Raw genomic sequence first — 16,492 nt, 5'->3', positions numbered from 1 at the left:
CCCAGCATTGCTGTTTTATACTCATCATCATCAAGATCTTAGGGCATATCCCTTGCAAAATGGATCTTTGAAATAGTCCCTGATTTCAAGAAGCTGGGATGGAGAGGCAAGATTCATGAAAGCTAGCAAAAAAGCAACGAGTACAAAACAATATGAGTTCACCATCAGGAAAGAATGACTATAGAGCAAAATTAGTGCTAAAATTAGTGCTACCCTGGGTAGGAGCGTGGAGGGATAAATTAGGAGTTTGGGATTAACAGATACACAATACTATATATAAAATAGATAAACAGGGCTTCCCTGGTGGTGCAGTGGTTAAGAATCCACCTGCCAATGCAGGGGACACGGGTTTGAGCCCTGGTCCAGGAAGATCCCACATGCCATGGAGCAACTAAGCCTGTGCACCACAACTACTGAGCCTGCGCTCTAGAGCCCGCGAGCCACAACTACTGAGCCCGTGCACCTACAGCCTGTGCTCCACAACAAGAGAAGTCACTGCAATAAGAAGCCCGCATACCACAACGAAGAGTAGCCCCCACTCACTGCAACTAGAGAAAGCCCGCGCACAGCAATGAAGACCCAATGCAGCATAAAATAAATAAACTAAAAAACAAAAAAAATTTTCTTTTAATTAAAAAAAAAATAGATAAACAACAAGGACCCACTGTTAGCACAGGGAACTACATTCAATATCTTGTAATAACCTATAACGGAAAAGAATCTGAAAAAGTATATATTCATATATATATATACACACACACACACACACACACACACACGTATACATAATATATATAAAACCGAATCACTTTGTTTATACCTGAAACTTATACAACATTGTAAATCAACTACACGTCCTTTAAAAAAAAAAAAAAAAGATTAAATGTCAGACCCAACAGAAACTACAGGAGAAATAAAAGTTCTATAGCTAGCAAAAAAAAAAAAAAAAAAGGGTATTGAATTCCCAGAAGATAGAACACAGATATTCATTTGCTCATAACCAAACAACTGCCGAAGGTGGAAGAAAAGTATTTGGGGATTATCTACCCGGCAGGGTTCCCACTCCCTCTCACATCTGTCCCTGAGCAGACAACCCCGAGCTGGAGGGAAGTGGAAGACTCTACATGTCCGACGATGAATTAGCTTGGGAGACTCAGAGGATCTCCAAGCACTCACCCCCATGCCGCCCATGATCAGAAAGAGGGCAATGTGGAAACGTCTGAATCCAATGGTCTCCACGGCGTCCTCCACAGTGAATGTCTTTGACTCTAACAAGGAAAGGCAAAGTGAAAGCAACAGCCTCTGTGGGAAGGGAATGTATGCAGATTATCACTCACCCCAGAGGATGTTGGAAAACCAATTTGTTATTACAAAAATAGTAAATACAGGGAAGAGGGGGAATTAAACGGTAACTTCAGGTCCAGAGATTTCTATGATCCCCTTACCTTTTGGCTGTGGCTCTGGGGTCCCCAGGTTCAACTCCCGAAGGCTAATGATGGTGACCGGCTCTGTCCACTTGGCTGCCATCTTGTAAATGGTTCAAATTCCCCACACGGCTTCCCTGCAGGAAACAGGGGAGGGAAAATGCCGGAAACAGGGGTAGGAAGAAGGAAAGAAATAAAATCTAGTGTATATTCTCCTTTAATCTTCATAGAAAATCAGTGAAGTAGGTATTATAATTTATCACTATTTTACAAGGAAAAACCTGAAACATGGACAAGTTAAATCATGGAGAGATTGAATGGCCAAATGAGAGAATTGGGCCCTGGTGGCTAGTAATCAACCTGGAGAGGGGGGCCAGGTGAGCTCTTGACAGTTTAACCAATAGGGTCTTCTGACTGGGAATGAAGGTAGGCTTTGCTACAGAAAACTCATCACAATAGCCAATGCTTTACATCTTCATAGATCCTACGGTTTACAGTGTAATCATATGTTATAGCGTGCTTTCTCACCTTATTTTCATTTAATCCTGACAGAAACCCATGGAGCACTTCTTTTTATCTCCCCCCCCCCACCCCTTTTTGGGTATTTAATCCTAAAAAAAAAAATCTTAACCCTAAAAATCAAAAGAAAAATAAAACAAGGAAAGCTGAAATTAGTGAAAAAATTTTTTCAAATGGCTTTAACACAGTAATTTAACTCTACATCCCTAGTGGGATAAACAGATACCCTAATCTGTTCTCAGTAATTATACTGTTAGTAATAATGTTGATATCATTATTTTGATACTAGTACATACTATAGAATAAAGCAATTATGTTACTATTATTAGAAACCAAGATTTTCAGTGTAAGAAGATACAAAAATCAAAGAAGTTATATAAAGACTTTATATCCTAATTTTGAATTGCAAATATCAATGAGTTCATTACCTATCATACACACACACACACACACACACACACACACACATACACACACAAAGAAGAATGGTTGCAAAGAACTGAAGCCCATCAAAGATACCAAAATTTTAGGATTACTAAAATGATAATCTCACTGATCACCTTTGGAGAATACTAAGAAACCAACTCATTATTCTGAAAACTAGTAAATATCTTGCCTTTCTTGTACAGATTGTCTGTATTTCAGGGTAACCAAACAGTTGGTGAAAGAAAAGTATTTTTTAATTTCAGTGAAAACATTCTAAAGAAGGATAGAATTAAATTGTGATTTTACAACTCCTAAAGAAATAATGGATCCAGGCAATGACCATCAACGGCTGATAAACTACTAGGTGAAAGGCTGAGAGAGAACTTTACTCAGATGGATAAGACTTATAACCCCTGAACCCAACAATGGCTCCTCATGCCATGGAAAGAGATGATCGGATGTGATGTTGTTCCCGATGAGATGCACAAGGAAGGAAATACACAACATCACCAGTGCCATAGTCTCATCAAGAGAAATTGAACATGAATCTGAACAAGCCCCTAGCTCTAACAGTTTACACAGGGGATGAAGAAACATGTCAAACTATACCATGTGGACGCAATACGAAAAATCCAGAATGCTAGAAGTTCTACAGGTTAATGACCCAACTTCTTCAATAAATAAATGGCAAGAAAAAAAGAGGAAAGGAGAACCTGTAGACTAACAGAAAGGAGACACACCAACCAAATAAATGAGTTAATTTGTCTGAAGCCTCATTCAAACAAACCAATTGTAAAACAACAAGAAGAAAGCAAATGAGATGAAAAAGAGATGATAGAACATCAGGGAAATGCAAGCAAGTTTGAAAGTTTGATGATATTAAGGAATTACTGATGACATCATTAGGTGTGACAATGATATTATGGTCACAGTAGGAAAAAATTCTTACATTTTAGAGATACATGCTGAAATATTTACAGATGAAATTTGACGTCTGGGTTTTGTTTTAAAATAATTCAGTGGTGGGTTGGCAATAGAGTGCAAAAGAAGGAGATGGGTGTATAGATGAGAAAAGAATGGCCATATGGTGAAAATTACTGAAGGGGATAGTGGGTATGAAACCGTGCACCTCAGACTGGGACTTGAACCCATGCAGCTGGGACTCAAACCCGGCCAAAACCCACAGTCTTCCAACTGAGATCACACACCTGGTTTCAGGACTTAATGAAGCTCAGGTTCTTGATGTCTCATCGCAGAAAGAATTCAGTGAGACCAAGTGATAGGTAAGAAGTGGATTTATTTAGAGAGAAACACACTCCACAGAGTGTGGACCATCTCAAAAGGTGAGAAAGGCACCAGGGTATGCGGTTGTCAGTTTTTATAGGGGTGGGTAATTTCCTAGGCTAATGAGTGGGAGGAGTATTCCAGCTATTTTAGAAAGGGGCGGGGATTTCCAGGAGCTGGGCCACCGCCCACTTTTTGATCCTTACGGTGGGTCTCGGAACTGTCATGGCTTCCGTGGGTGCGTCATTTAGCTTGCTGATGTGAGTGTGTACTGAGGCTCAAGGTCTAGTGCAGTCGACTTGTCTGCCATCTTGGACCCATTTGGTTCTAATCAGTTTATGTCATGTCCTCGGGCTATGTCATTCTTTCAAAGGTTGTGCCCTGCCTCCTTCCCTCCTGTTTCAGGTACACTGCGGTTTATTTGACCATCCTCTGCTTTTGAAGATGTGTAATATTATTCAAAATAAATAGTTCAGAAAATGAGGTTCTGAGATTCTTAAGTAACTTTTCCAATGTCAGACCACTAAGAAGCAGCAGAATCAGAACTCAAAGATCCCCTTTCCCCAGAGCACAGAAACAGCTGCAGAGCTGCTGTAGAGAAGCACGTCAAGGTCATCAAAGTTTGCCAAGTGCCAGCCCTGTATCTTGTTGTGTGGGCTCCTGTGGAGACCTTGTAGGAGGGTCTGACAGTGTTCCCTTCCCTAAGAAGTTTTTAATCTAGCTGGGGACAACAAAAGATACACATAAAAGCAACTATACTGTAAAGTAGCTATTATTTGTTTTCTTAAAACACTGTCACAGAGACACAAATATTCCCAGATGGGAGAGCAAGCAATAACGCTCAGAAATGAGTTCATGAAATCCTCTCTACCAAGGGAGACCATGAAAAGTACAAAAAGCTGTTATTTTCACAGGGTGGAAAAAGTAAAAATGATTGGTCTCTCAGCCCATCTGAGAGGCTGAAATTCACAAAGATACACTGTTCTGGAAACTCCTACTGCTCCCTTTCCAGAAGTTGTCCAAATACCCTTTGGAGGGGTGTTCTTTATCTGGTAACTTTTAAAATAAAGTAGTTATGAGAAAAATCAGCTTAATTTGATTATAAAAAGGACTTCAGTACACATTAAAAATTGGCTATGACTTATCATGTTTCGAGATGATAAACTACTAACTTAATCAAAATATGAGAATGAGGTCATTCAGTAAGAATTAGATGGTGGTGATGGTTGTACAACCTTGTGACTATACTAAAAATCACTGAATTATACACTCTAAAATGGTGAATCTTATTGAGTATAAATTATATCCATTTTTTTCCTGAAGAATAGCCAGGCCAATTGCAGTAGCCGACTTAAAAACCAAAAGTGATTCTGGCCATTTTTAGTGTTAGAGAATAAAAGAATTTAGTTTGTTGGGCAAATAATTTTTTAAAATCCCAGTAAGTTCATCTTAAGTTCAGTTACAACTAAAATGCTTAACAGTAAATTAAATATTCAATCAACACTCAATCTCTTCTACCAGTCAAGTTTTATGACTTCTCATAGCAGTCTAAACATGTTTTACAATTTTAACCATCATGAAGGCTTACGTTTTAGAGACTAATAACACAATCTCCAGCAAGTCTGCTTGCTAAAGTAATTGAGTGGCAAGAAAAGAAACCCAGGAAATCTGCCACTTACTATTAAGTTTTAATTTGATATGTGTGTTTTAACTGATTCGGTAGCTCCATGGGTCATAAATACCCTACATACTTTCCTTCTCTTATCAGCAAAGAGAAGTGATTCATCACAGAGTTCCTGGAGAGAAAGGTGTTAGGTCCAAGATAATTGCTTCAGTTTCTCTTCAATTAAAGCTGAGGGAATTCCCTGGCGGTCCAATGGTGGGGACTCCCGCTCTCACTGACATGCGCCAGGGTTCAATCCCTGGTCGGGGAACTAAAGTCCCATGAGCCAAGTGGCACGGCCGAAAAAAAGGAAAAGAAACAAGCTGATGGCAGGAAGGGAGGCTCACATTTGCGATTTCATATGTTTCTTGATTGAAGAGACTGATATTACTTGGTTTCCATAATATGAAGAGAACTATGCCTTCAAATTAAAGTGGGTTATTTTCCTCTATTGGATTTGCAAAAACCTTAAAGATCAGTTGTGCCCAGTGTAAGGGAAACAGGCACTGATATTGGTGGGAGGGTACATGGCTACAACTTTTCCAGAAAGCAGTTAGGCAAAGATGAAAGAATTTTGACTAAGCAATTTCACTCCTAGGATTCATTCTAGTGAGGTAGTCAAAGAGGTGAATGAAGATAAAGGTGCACGAAAGCTCGACACACTGTTCTTTTGACAACAGCGATGAAAGAATTGGGTACCACTTAAATGCCGACCAGTAAAGACGTGACCAAACAAATTATAATACACTTCTGTAACAGAATGTCATTTAAAAGCTCGTAGGTGAAAGGCTATTTGGCTCTGAAAAGCATTTTCCAATGTGTATGTACCTAATGTATGTATACGATGATCCCAATTCATAAAATCTCATTTAAATACATACTGCATAGAAATTTCAGGAGAGATGTCTGAAACTGTGTTTTGTCTTTCAACAAATATTTATGGAACACTACTATGTATCAGACAATAAAGTATCATGAAAAGGGTTCCTGCCCCCAAAGCACTTACAATCTAATGGGGGATAAAGGCAAGTATTCAGGTGGGAACCACATGGTCCCAAGGGTAGCAGAGGTTGCTCTGGCAACGTAAGGGAGGCCCTGCTTTGGCGAGTCCTGGGACCCAGGGAGACGAGTCCTGAAAAACCTGAAGGACGAGGAGGATTTGGAGCTCTCCTACAGCCTTGAATGGTTCACTTCCAGACATATTTTCCACGGGGAAAAAATAAAGCTCTCTCTGTGTGTGTGTGTGTGTGTGTGTGTGTGTGTGTGCTTTCTTTAGGCTACTCAAGTGAAGCAGTGGGAGTAGAGAAGGAACAAAGAAATCTGTAACTGACTGTAAACACCACTATACTCGGACTAGCCAGGTATGTGTGATTTTTTTTTTTTTTTTTTTTTTTTTCCTGAAATTCATTCTGGGTAGTTTCTTTCATATTTAGAAATATTTAGTTTGTAAGCACTTACTTTTTTTTTTTTTTTTTCCTTTCCTTTTTTTTTTTTTTATTAAACATCTTTATTGGGGTATAATTGCTTTACAATGGTGTGTTATATAATTGCTTTACAATGGTGTGATTCACTCTGCTTTATAACAAAGTGAATCAGCTATACATATACATATGTTACCATATGTCTTCCCTCTTGCGTCTCCCTCCCTCCCACTCTCCCCATCCCACCCTTCCAGGCTGTCACAAAGCACGGAGCTAATATCCCTGTGCCTTGCGGCTGCTTCCCCCCAGCTATCTACCTTACTACGTTTGTTAGTGTGTATATGTCCATGACTCTCTCTCGCCCTGTCAAAACTCACCCCTCCCCCTCCCCATACCCTCAAGTCCGTTCTCCAGTAGGTCTGCGTCTTTATTCCTATCTTACCCCTAGGTTCTTCATGACATTTTTTTCCCTTAAATTCCATATATATGTGTTAGCATACGGTATTTGTCTTTTTCTTTCTGACTTACTTCACTCTGTATGACAGACTCTAGGTCTATCCATCTCATTACAAATAGCTCAATTTCATTTCTTTTTAAGGCTGAGTAATATTCCATTGTGTATATGTGCCACATCTTCTTTATCCATTCATCCGATGATGGGCGCTTAGGTTGTTTCCATGTCCTGGCTATTGTAAATAGAGCTGCAATGAACATTTTGGTACATGACTCTTTTTGAATTTTGGTTTTCTCAGGGTATATGCCAAGTAGTGGGATTGCTGGGTCATATGGTAATTCTATTTGTAGATTTTTAAGGAACCTCCATACTGTTCTCCACAGTGGCTGAACCAATTCACATTCCCACCAGCAGTGCAAGAGTGTCCCCTTTTCTCCACACCCTCTCCAGCATTTATTGTTTCTAGATTTTTTGATGATGGCCATTCTGACTGGTGTGAGATGATATCTCATTGTAGTTTTGATTTGCATTTCTCTAATGATTAATGATGTTGAGCTTTCTTTCATGTGTTTGTTGGCATTCTGTATATCTTCTTTGGAGAAATGTCTATTTAGGTCTTCTGCCCATTTTTGGATGGGGTTGTTTGTTTTTTTGTTATTGAGCTGCATGAGCTGCTTGTAAATTTTGGAGATTAATCCTTTGTCAGTTGCTTCATTTGCAAATGTTTTCTCCCATTCTGAGGGTTGTCTTTTGGTCTTGGTTATGGTTTCCTTTGCTGTGCAAGAGCTTTGAAGTTTCATTAGGTCCCATTTGTTTATTTTTGTTTTTATTTCCATTACTCTAGGAGGTGGGTCAGAAAGGATCTTGCTGTGATTTATGTCATAGAGTGTTCTTCCTATGTTTTCTTCTAAGAGTTTGATAGTTTCTGGCCTTACATTTAGGTCTTTAATCCATTTTGAGCTTATTTTTGTGTATGGTGTTAGGGAGTGATCTAATCTCATACTTTTACATGTACCTGTCCAGTTTTCCCAGCACCATTTATTGAAGAGGCTGTCCTTTCTCCACTGTACATTCCTGCCTCCTTTATCAAAGATAAGGTGTCCATATGTGCGTGGGTTTATCTCTGGGCTTTCTATCCTGTTCCACTGATCTATCTTTCTGTTTTTGTGCCAGTACCATACTGTCTTGATTACTGTTGCTTTGTAATATAGTCTGAAGTCAGGGAGCCTTATTCCTCCAGCTCCTTTTTTCGTTCTCAAGATTGCTTTGGCTATTCGGGGTCTTTTGTGTTTCCATACAAATTGCGAAATTTTTTGTTCTAGTTCTGTGAAAAATGCCAGTGGTAGTTTGATAGGGATTGCATTGAATCTGTAGATTGCTTTGGGTAGTAGAGTCATTTTCACAATGTTGATTCTTCCCATCCAAGAACATGGTATATCTCTCCAACTATTTGTATCATCTTTAATTTCTTTCATCAGTGTCTTATAATTTTCTGCATACAGGTCTTTCGTATCCTTAGGTAGGTTTATTCCTAGATATTTTATTCTTTTTGTTGCAATGGTAAATGGGAGTGTTTTCTTGATTTCACTTTCAGATTTTTCATCATTAGTATATAGGAATGCCAGAGATTTCTGTGCATTAATTTTGTATCCTGCTACTTTACCAAATTCATTGATTAGCTCTAGTAGTTTTCTGGTAGCATCTTTAGGATTCTCTATGTATAGTATCATGTCATCTGCAAACAGTGACAGCTTTACTTCTTCTTTTCCGATTTGGATTCCTTTTATTTCCTTTTCTTCTCTGATTGCTGTGGCTAAAACTTCCAAAACTATGTTGAATAAGAGTGGTGAGAGTGGGCAACCTTGTCTTGTTCCTGATCTTAGTGGAAATGCTTTCAGTTTTTCACCATTGAGGATGATGTTTGCTGTGGGCTTGTCATATATGGCTTTTATTATGTTTAGGAAAGTTCCCTCTATGCCTACTTTCTGGAGGGTTTTTATCATAAATGGGTGTTGAATTTTGTCGAAAGCTTTCTCTGCATCTATTGAGATGATCATATGGTTTTTCTCCTTCAATTTGTTAATATGGTTTATCACATTGATAGATTTGCGTATATTGAAGAATCCTTGCATTCCTGGAATAAACCCCACTTGATCATGGTGTATGATCCTTTTAATGTGCTGTTGGATTCTGTTTGCTAGTATTTTGTTGAGGATTTTTGCATCTATGTTCATCAGTGATATTGGCCTGTAGTTTTCTTTCTTTGTGACATCCTTGTCTGGTTTTGGTATCAAGGTGATGGTGGCTTCGTAGAAGGAATTTGGGAGTGTTCCTCCCTCTGCTATATTTTGGAAGAGTTTGAGAAGGATAGGTGTTAGCTCTTCTCTAAAGGTTTGATAGAATTCACCTGTGAAGCCATCTGGTCCTGGGCTTTTGTTTGTTGGAAGGTTTTTAATCACAGTTTCAATTTCAGTGCTTGTGATTGGTCTGTTCATATTTTCTATTTCTTCCTGATTCAGTCTTGGCAGGTTGTGCATTTCTAAGAATTTGTCCATTTCTTCCAGATTGTCCATTTTATTGGCATAGAGTTGCTTGTAGTAATCTCTCATGATTTTTTTTATTTCTGCAGTGTCAGTTGTTACTTCTCCTTTTTCATTTCTAATTCTATTGATTTGAGTCTTCTCCCTTTTTTTCTTGATGAGTCTGGCTAGTGGTTTATCTATTTTGTTTATCTTCTCAAAGAACCAGCTTTTAGTTTTATTGATCTTTGCTATTGTTTCCTTCATTTCTTTTTCATTTATTTCTGATCTGATTTTTATGATTTCTTTCCTTCTGCTAGCTTTGGGTTTTTTTTGTTCTTCTTTCTCTAATTGCTTGAGGTGCAAGGTTAGGTTGTTTATTCGAGATGTTTCCTGCTTCTTAAGGTGGGCTTGTATTGCTATAAACTTCCCCCTTAGAACTGCTTTTGCTGCATCCCATAGGTTTTGGGTCGTTGTGTCTCCATTGTCATTTGTTTCTAGGTATTTTTTGATTTCCCCTTTGATTTCTTCAGTGATCACTTCATTATTAAGTAGTGTATTGTTTAGCCTCCATGTGTTTGTATTTTTTACAGATCTTTTCCTGTAATTGATATCTAGTCTCATGGCGTTGTGGTCGGAAAAGATACTTGATACAATTTCAGTTTTCTTAAATTTACCAAGGCTTGATTTGTGACCCAAGATATGATCTATCCTGGAGAATGTTCCATGAGCACTTGAGAAAAATGTGTATTCTGTTGTTTTTGGATGGAGTGTCCTATAAATATCAATTAAGTCCATCTTGTTTAATGTATCATTTAAAGCTTGTGTTTCCTTATTTATTTTCATTTTGGATGATCTGTCCATGGGTGAAAGTGGGGTGTTAAAGTCCCCTACTATGAATGTGTTACTGTTGATCTCCCCTTTTATGGTTGTTAGTATTTGCCTTATGTATTGAGGTGCTCCTATGTTGGGTGCATAAATATTTACAATTGTTATATCTTCTTCTTGGATCGATCCCTTGATCATTATGTAGTGTCCTTCTTTGTCCCTTTTAATAGTCCTTATTTTAAAGTCTATTTTGTCTGATATGAGAATTGCTACTCCAGCTTTCTTTTGGTTTCCATTTGCATGGAATATCTTTTTCCATCCCCTTACTTTCAGTCTGTATGTGTCTCTAGTTCTGAAGTGGGTCTCTTGTAGACAGCATATATAAGGGTCTTGTTTTTGTATCCATTCAGCCAATCTGTGTCTTTTGGTGGGAGCATTTAGTCCATTTACATTTAAGGTAATTATCGATATGTATGTTCCTATTTCCATTTTATATATTGTTTTGGGTTCGCTACTATAGGTCATTTCCTTCTCTTGTGTTTCGTGTCTAGAGAAGTTCCTTTAGCATTTGTTGTAAAGCTGGTTGGGTGGTGCTGAACTCTCTCAGCTTTTGCTTGTCTGTAAAGGTTTTAATTTCTCCATCAAATGTGAATGAGATCCTTGCTGGGTAGAGTAGTCTTGGTTGCAGGCTATTCTCCTTCATCACTTTCAGTATGTCCTGCCACTCCCTTCTGGCTTGTAGGGTTTCTGCTGAGAGATCAGCTGTTAACCTTATGGGGATTCCCTTGTGTGTTATTTGTTGTTTTTCCCTTGCTGCTTTTAATATGCTTTCTTTGTATTTAATTTTTGACAGTTTGATTAATATGTGTCTTGGCGTGTTTCTCCTTGTATTTATCCTGTATGGGACCCTCTGTGCTTCCTGGACTTGATTAACTATTTCCTTTCCCATATTAGGGAAGTTTTCAACTATAATCTCTTCAAATATTTTCTCAGTCCCTTTCTTTCTTTCTTCTTCTTCTGGAACCCCTATAATTCGAATGTTGGTGCGTTTCATGTTGTCCCAGAGGTCTCTGAGACTGTCCTCAGTTCTTTTCATTCTTTTTTCTTTATTCTGCTCTGCAGTAGTTATTTCCACTACTTTATCTTCCAGGTCACTTATCCGTTCTTCTGCCTCAGTTATTCTGCTATTGATCCTATCTAGAGTGATTTTAATTTCATTTATTGCATTGTTCATCGTTGCTTGTTTCATCTTTAGTTCTTGTAGGTCCTTGTTAACTGTTTCTTGCATTTTGTCCATTCTACTTCCAAGATTTCGGATCATCCTTACTATCATTATTCTGAATTCTTTTTCAGGTAGATTTCCTATTTCCTCTTCATTTGTTAGGTCTGGTGGGTTTTTATCTTGCTCCTTCATCTGCTGTGTGTTTTTCTGTCTTCTCATTTTGCTTATCTTACTGTGTTTGGGGTCTCCTTTTTGCAGGCTGCAGGTTCGTAGTTCCCGTTGTTTTTGATGTCTGTCTCCAGTGGCTAAGGTTGTTTCAGTGGGTTGTGTAGGCTTCCTGGTGGAGGGGACTAGTGCCTGTGTTGTGCTGGATGAGGCTGGATCTTGTCTCTCTAGTGGGCAGGTTCACGTCTGGTGGTGTGTTTTGGGGTGTCTGTGGCCTTATTATGATTTTAGGCAGCCTCTCTGCTAATGGGTGGGGTTGTGTTCCTGTTTTGCTAGTTGTTTGGCATAGGTTGTCCAGCACTGTGGCTTGCTGGTCGTTGAGTGAAGCTGGGTGCTGGTGTTAAGATGGAGGTCTCTGGGATATTTCCACCGTTTAATATTATGTGGAGCTGGGAGGTCTCTTGTTGACCAGTGTCCTGAAGTTGGCTCTCCTACCTCAGAGGCAGAGCCTTGACTCCTGGCTGGAGCACCAAGAGCCTTTCATCCACACAGCTCAGAATAAAAGGGAGAAAAAGTAGGGAGAATTAGTAGAAGTATGAGTAAAGAAAGAAGGAAAGGAGGAAAGGAAGGAAGGAAGAAAGAAGCAAAGAAGGAAAGGAGGGAGGGAGGGAGGGAGGAAGGAAGGAAGGAGGGAAAGAAGGAAAAAAGACAGAAAGAAAGATGATACAGTAAAAATAAAATAAAGTATAATATAGTTATTGAATTAAAAAATATTTAGAAAAAAAAAAAAAGGGACGGATAGAACCTTAGGACAAATGTTGGGAGCAAAGCTATACAGAGAAAATCTTACACAGAAGCATACACATACACCTTCACAAAAAGAGGTAAAGGGGGAAAAATCATAAATCCTGCTCCCTGAGACCACCTCCTCAATTTGGGGTGATTCGTTGTCTAAAGGAGGGAAGGAAGGAAGGAAAGAAAGAAAGAACGAAGGTAAAGTATAATAACGTTATTACAATTAAACTTAATTATTAAGAAAAAGAATTTTTAAAAAAAAGTCATGGACAGATAGAGCCCTAGGACAAATGGTGGAAGCAAGAGTATACAGACAGGATCTCACACAGAAGCATACACGTACACATTCACAAAAAGAGGAAAAGGGAAAAAATCATAGATCTCGCTCCTAAATTCCACCTCTTCAATTTGGGATCATTCCTTGTCTATTCAGGTATTCCACAGATGCAGGGTATATCAAGTTGATTGTGGAGCTTTAATCCGCTGCTTCTGTGGCTGCTGGGAGAGATTTCCCTTTCTCTTCTTTGTTCTCACAGCTCACAGGAGCTCAGCTTTGGATTTGGCCCTGCCTCTGCGTGTAGGTCGCTGGAGGGCGTCTGTTTTTTCGCTCAGACAGGACGGGGTTAAAGGAGCCGCTGATTCGGGGCCTCCGGCTCACTCAGGCCGGGGGTTGGGGGATGGGGGTAGGAGGGGCACTACGTGCGGGGCGGGCCTGCGGCTGCAGAGGCAGCGTGACGTTGCGGCAGAGGCCGGCGTGATGTTGCACCAGCGTACTCCCGGGGAAGTTGTCCCTGGATCCCGGGAACCTGGCAGTGGCGGGCTGCACAGGCTCCGCGGAAGAGGGGTGTGGAGAGTGACCTGTGCTCGCACACAGGCCCCTTGGTGGCGGCAGCAGCAGCCTTAGCGTCTCCCGCCCGTCTCTGGGGTCCGCGGTTTTAGCCGCGGTTCGCGCCCGTCTCTGGGGTTTGCGCTTTCAGCCGCGGCTCGCGCCCGTCTCGGGGGCTCGCGCCCTCAGCCGCGGCTCGCGCCCGTCTCTGGGGTTCGCGCTTTTAGCCGCGGCTCGCGCCCGTCTCTGGAGTTCCTTTAAGCAGCGCTCTTAAACCCCTCTCCTCGCGCACCAGGAAACAAAAGAGGGAAGAAAAAGTCTCTTGCCTCTTCGGCGGTGCAGGCTTTTCCCCGAACTCCCTCCCGGCTAGTCAGTCGTGGTGCACTAACCCCTTCAGGCTATGTTCAAGCCGCCAACCCCAGTCCTCTCCCTGAGCTCCGTCCAAAACCAAAACCCGAGCCTCAGCTCGCGGCCCCGCCCGCCCCCGCGGGTGAGCAGACAAGCCACTCGGGCTGGTGAGTGCCGGTCGGCACCGATCGTCTGTGCAGGAATCTCCCCGCTTTGCCCTCCGCACCCGTCGCTGTGCACTACTCCGCGGTCCCGAAACTCCCCCCTCTGCCTCCCGCAGTCTCCGCCCGCGGAGGGGCTTCCTAGTGTGTGGAAACTTTTCCTCCTTCACAGCTCCCTCCCACTGGTGCAGGTGCCGTCCTTATTCTTTTGTCTCTGGTTTTTCTTTTGCCCTACCCAGTTACGTGGGGAGTTTCTTGCCTTTTGGGAGGTCTGAGGTCTTCTGCCAGCCTTCAGTAGTTCTGTAGGAGTTGTTCCACGTGTGGATGTATTTCTGGTGTATCCGTGGGGAGGAAGGCGATCTCCGCGTCTTACTCTTCCGCCATCTTCAAGGTCCCCCTCAACTGGTGATTTTTATCTCCTGCTGGTCTTGGAGAGTCTCCGGGAGAGCAGAGTGGGTGGCGGATGGGGGCGCACAGCTGTGGCTCACCCTGGGGACATGAACGCTGGTGGCAGGTACATCGAGGAACATCGGTATGTGTGATTTTTAACTGATAAACTTCCTTCTTTTAAGTGTGTTATGAGGATTAAATGAGATAATGCTTGTATAATATGGCACAGTGCTCACTGCAAGATAAGCACTCATGGTCCCACTGTTTCTCATCTCTGAATAAAGGTAATCAACTAAATTTCTAAAATTTCACCATAATCACAAATCAAATACACTCAGGGTAAGTTTTTAAGCATCTACAGTGTTATCAAATGTATATCTCTCCAAATGCAATTATTGCTAATATTTGGCCAACATGAAAACACCTTGGACTCAAATTAAAAACCACCCAAATTGGGGGAAAAAAACTTGCTTGTTTTCTAAAATAGATTGATTAAATTTCAAGGGTCAGCTTAAGTGGTGTTAGGAAGCCCTCACATGTGCCATACGCCTATTGGAACATAAGACCAAAAATAACCTCTCTAATCAGATATGTAACAGTGATATCCACCCAACCCAGTCACCTTATGCTTATGAAGAGCACAACAAAAGGGGTAATTTTCACTAAAAACGTGCTTGTTCTACATTGCTTTCAATTGTAAAACCAGCGTATTTTACAGAAAGAAAAACCTTCTGAACATGGAATGGCCTGGTTGGTGCATGGGTGCGGTGCTGGTGGACAAAAAAGCTGGCAGTCACGTGTGACCCAGACTCCACTCAGAGGAGCAAACCCGTTCAGTTTCGCCAACTGTAACATCAATCTTTCTAATGCCCAGCCCTTCCTTGAAGATGGTCAAGGCTCAGGTGCATTCCCAGTGTCAGGGGAGGTTGCCAAGGGATGGAAAAAACAAACATATAAACTACCCGCAACAGAGAAAGTTCTCATTCCTGCCCTAGTAGGTTATACGGGGCCTTCAACCACAGGATTCCTTGGTGGGGGCATGTTGGTTGTAGGGGTGCAGGGTTGTTGGTTGATAGGATATTATCAGGATTTTGTTATTCACATCTGTGAATTATAAAGAGGCTTACAGGGCTTCCCTGGTGGTGCACAGGCTAAGAATCTGCCTGCCAGTGCAGGGGACACGGGTTCGAGCCCTGGTCCGGGAGGATCCCACATGCCACGGAGCAACTAAGCCCATGCGCCACAACTACTGAGCCCGCGGGCCACAACTGCTGAGCCCATGAGCCACAACTACTGAGCCCACGTGCCACAGCTACTGAGCCCACGTGCCACAGCTACTGAAGCCCGCACTCCTAGAGCCCATGCTCTGCAACAAGCCACCACAACGAGAAGCCCACGCACCGCAACGAAGAGTAGCTCCCGCTCGCCGCAACTAGAGAGAGCCCACGGGCAGCAATGAAGACCCAATGCAGCCAAAAATTAATTAATTAAAAATAAATACATAAAAAAAATAAAGGGGCTTTCATTTCATGTCATTAAGAGGACACTCGAATACTAACTCAAAGTTAACAGATATGGAAAGTATTCTCTTACTATATTTTCTTGAGTTCCAGCCCAAAGTTTCATTTAAAAAGTTTTTATAAAGAGGAAAAAATATTTCAGAGATGAATATGAGGAAAGTTACTGAGAGATAGAGCTTGTAATCTCAACGTTGAAAAAGAATGTTGGAAAAGCTGAGTTGGCATCTTCTATTCTTTGGCTCCCTAAGTCATTCTAAATCCCTTCTAGCCTAGGAAGAGGATGGATGATGGATAAATGCATGGAGGGATGGACAGATAGATAACCAGTCAGACCAATTCAAGAAAATAGGGACTAACATGGGGAAGAACGCTCCACATCCCTCACTATCATTCCTGAAAACCTACAATAGGAAAGTAACCATTGCCTGCCTTCAAAGAACTGACATATTGGGGATTTACTGTGAAACTCAAGGGCTCAGATGGAGTTCAGGCTTCATTCAAACAATTTCTAAGGAACTGATGGACAT

The 16,492-nt window shown here is 41.2% G+C and overlaps 1 protein-coding gene across 1 annotated transcript in view; it reads right to left on the bottom strand.

Moving 5' to 3' along the window:
• Window positions 1-1,527, bottom strand: part of SVOPL (SVOP like) — a 64,918-nt gene extending 63,391 nt beyond the window's left edge. Inside the window, 2 exon segments of the mRNA XM_032643990.1 lie at window positions 1,177-1,268; window positions 1,446-1,527. Of these exon segments, the coding sequence (XP_032499881.1) occupies window positions 1,177-1,268; window positions 1,446-1,527 (174 nt within the window).
• Window positions 1,528-16,492: the final 14,965 nt, after the last annotated feature.

The sequence above is a fragment of the Phocoena sinus genome, chromosome 9, assembly GCF_008692025.1.
Source record: "Phocoena sinus isolate mPhoSin1 chromosome 9, mPhoSin1.pri, whole genome shotgun sequence".
NCBI lineage: Eukaryota > Metazoa > Chordata > Mammalia > Artiodactyla > Phocoenidae > Phocoena > Phocoena sinus.
Note: the sequence above shows the minus strand (reverse complement) of the source record. Positions and strands in the feature narration are given on the sequence as shown.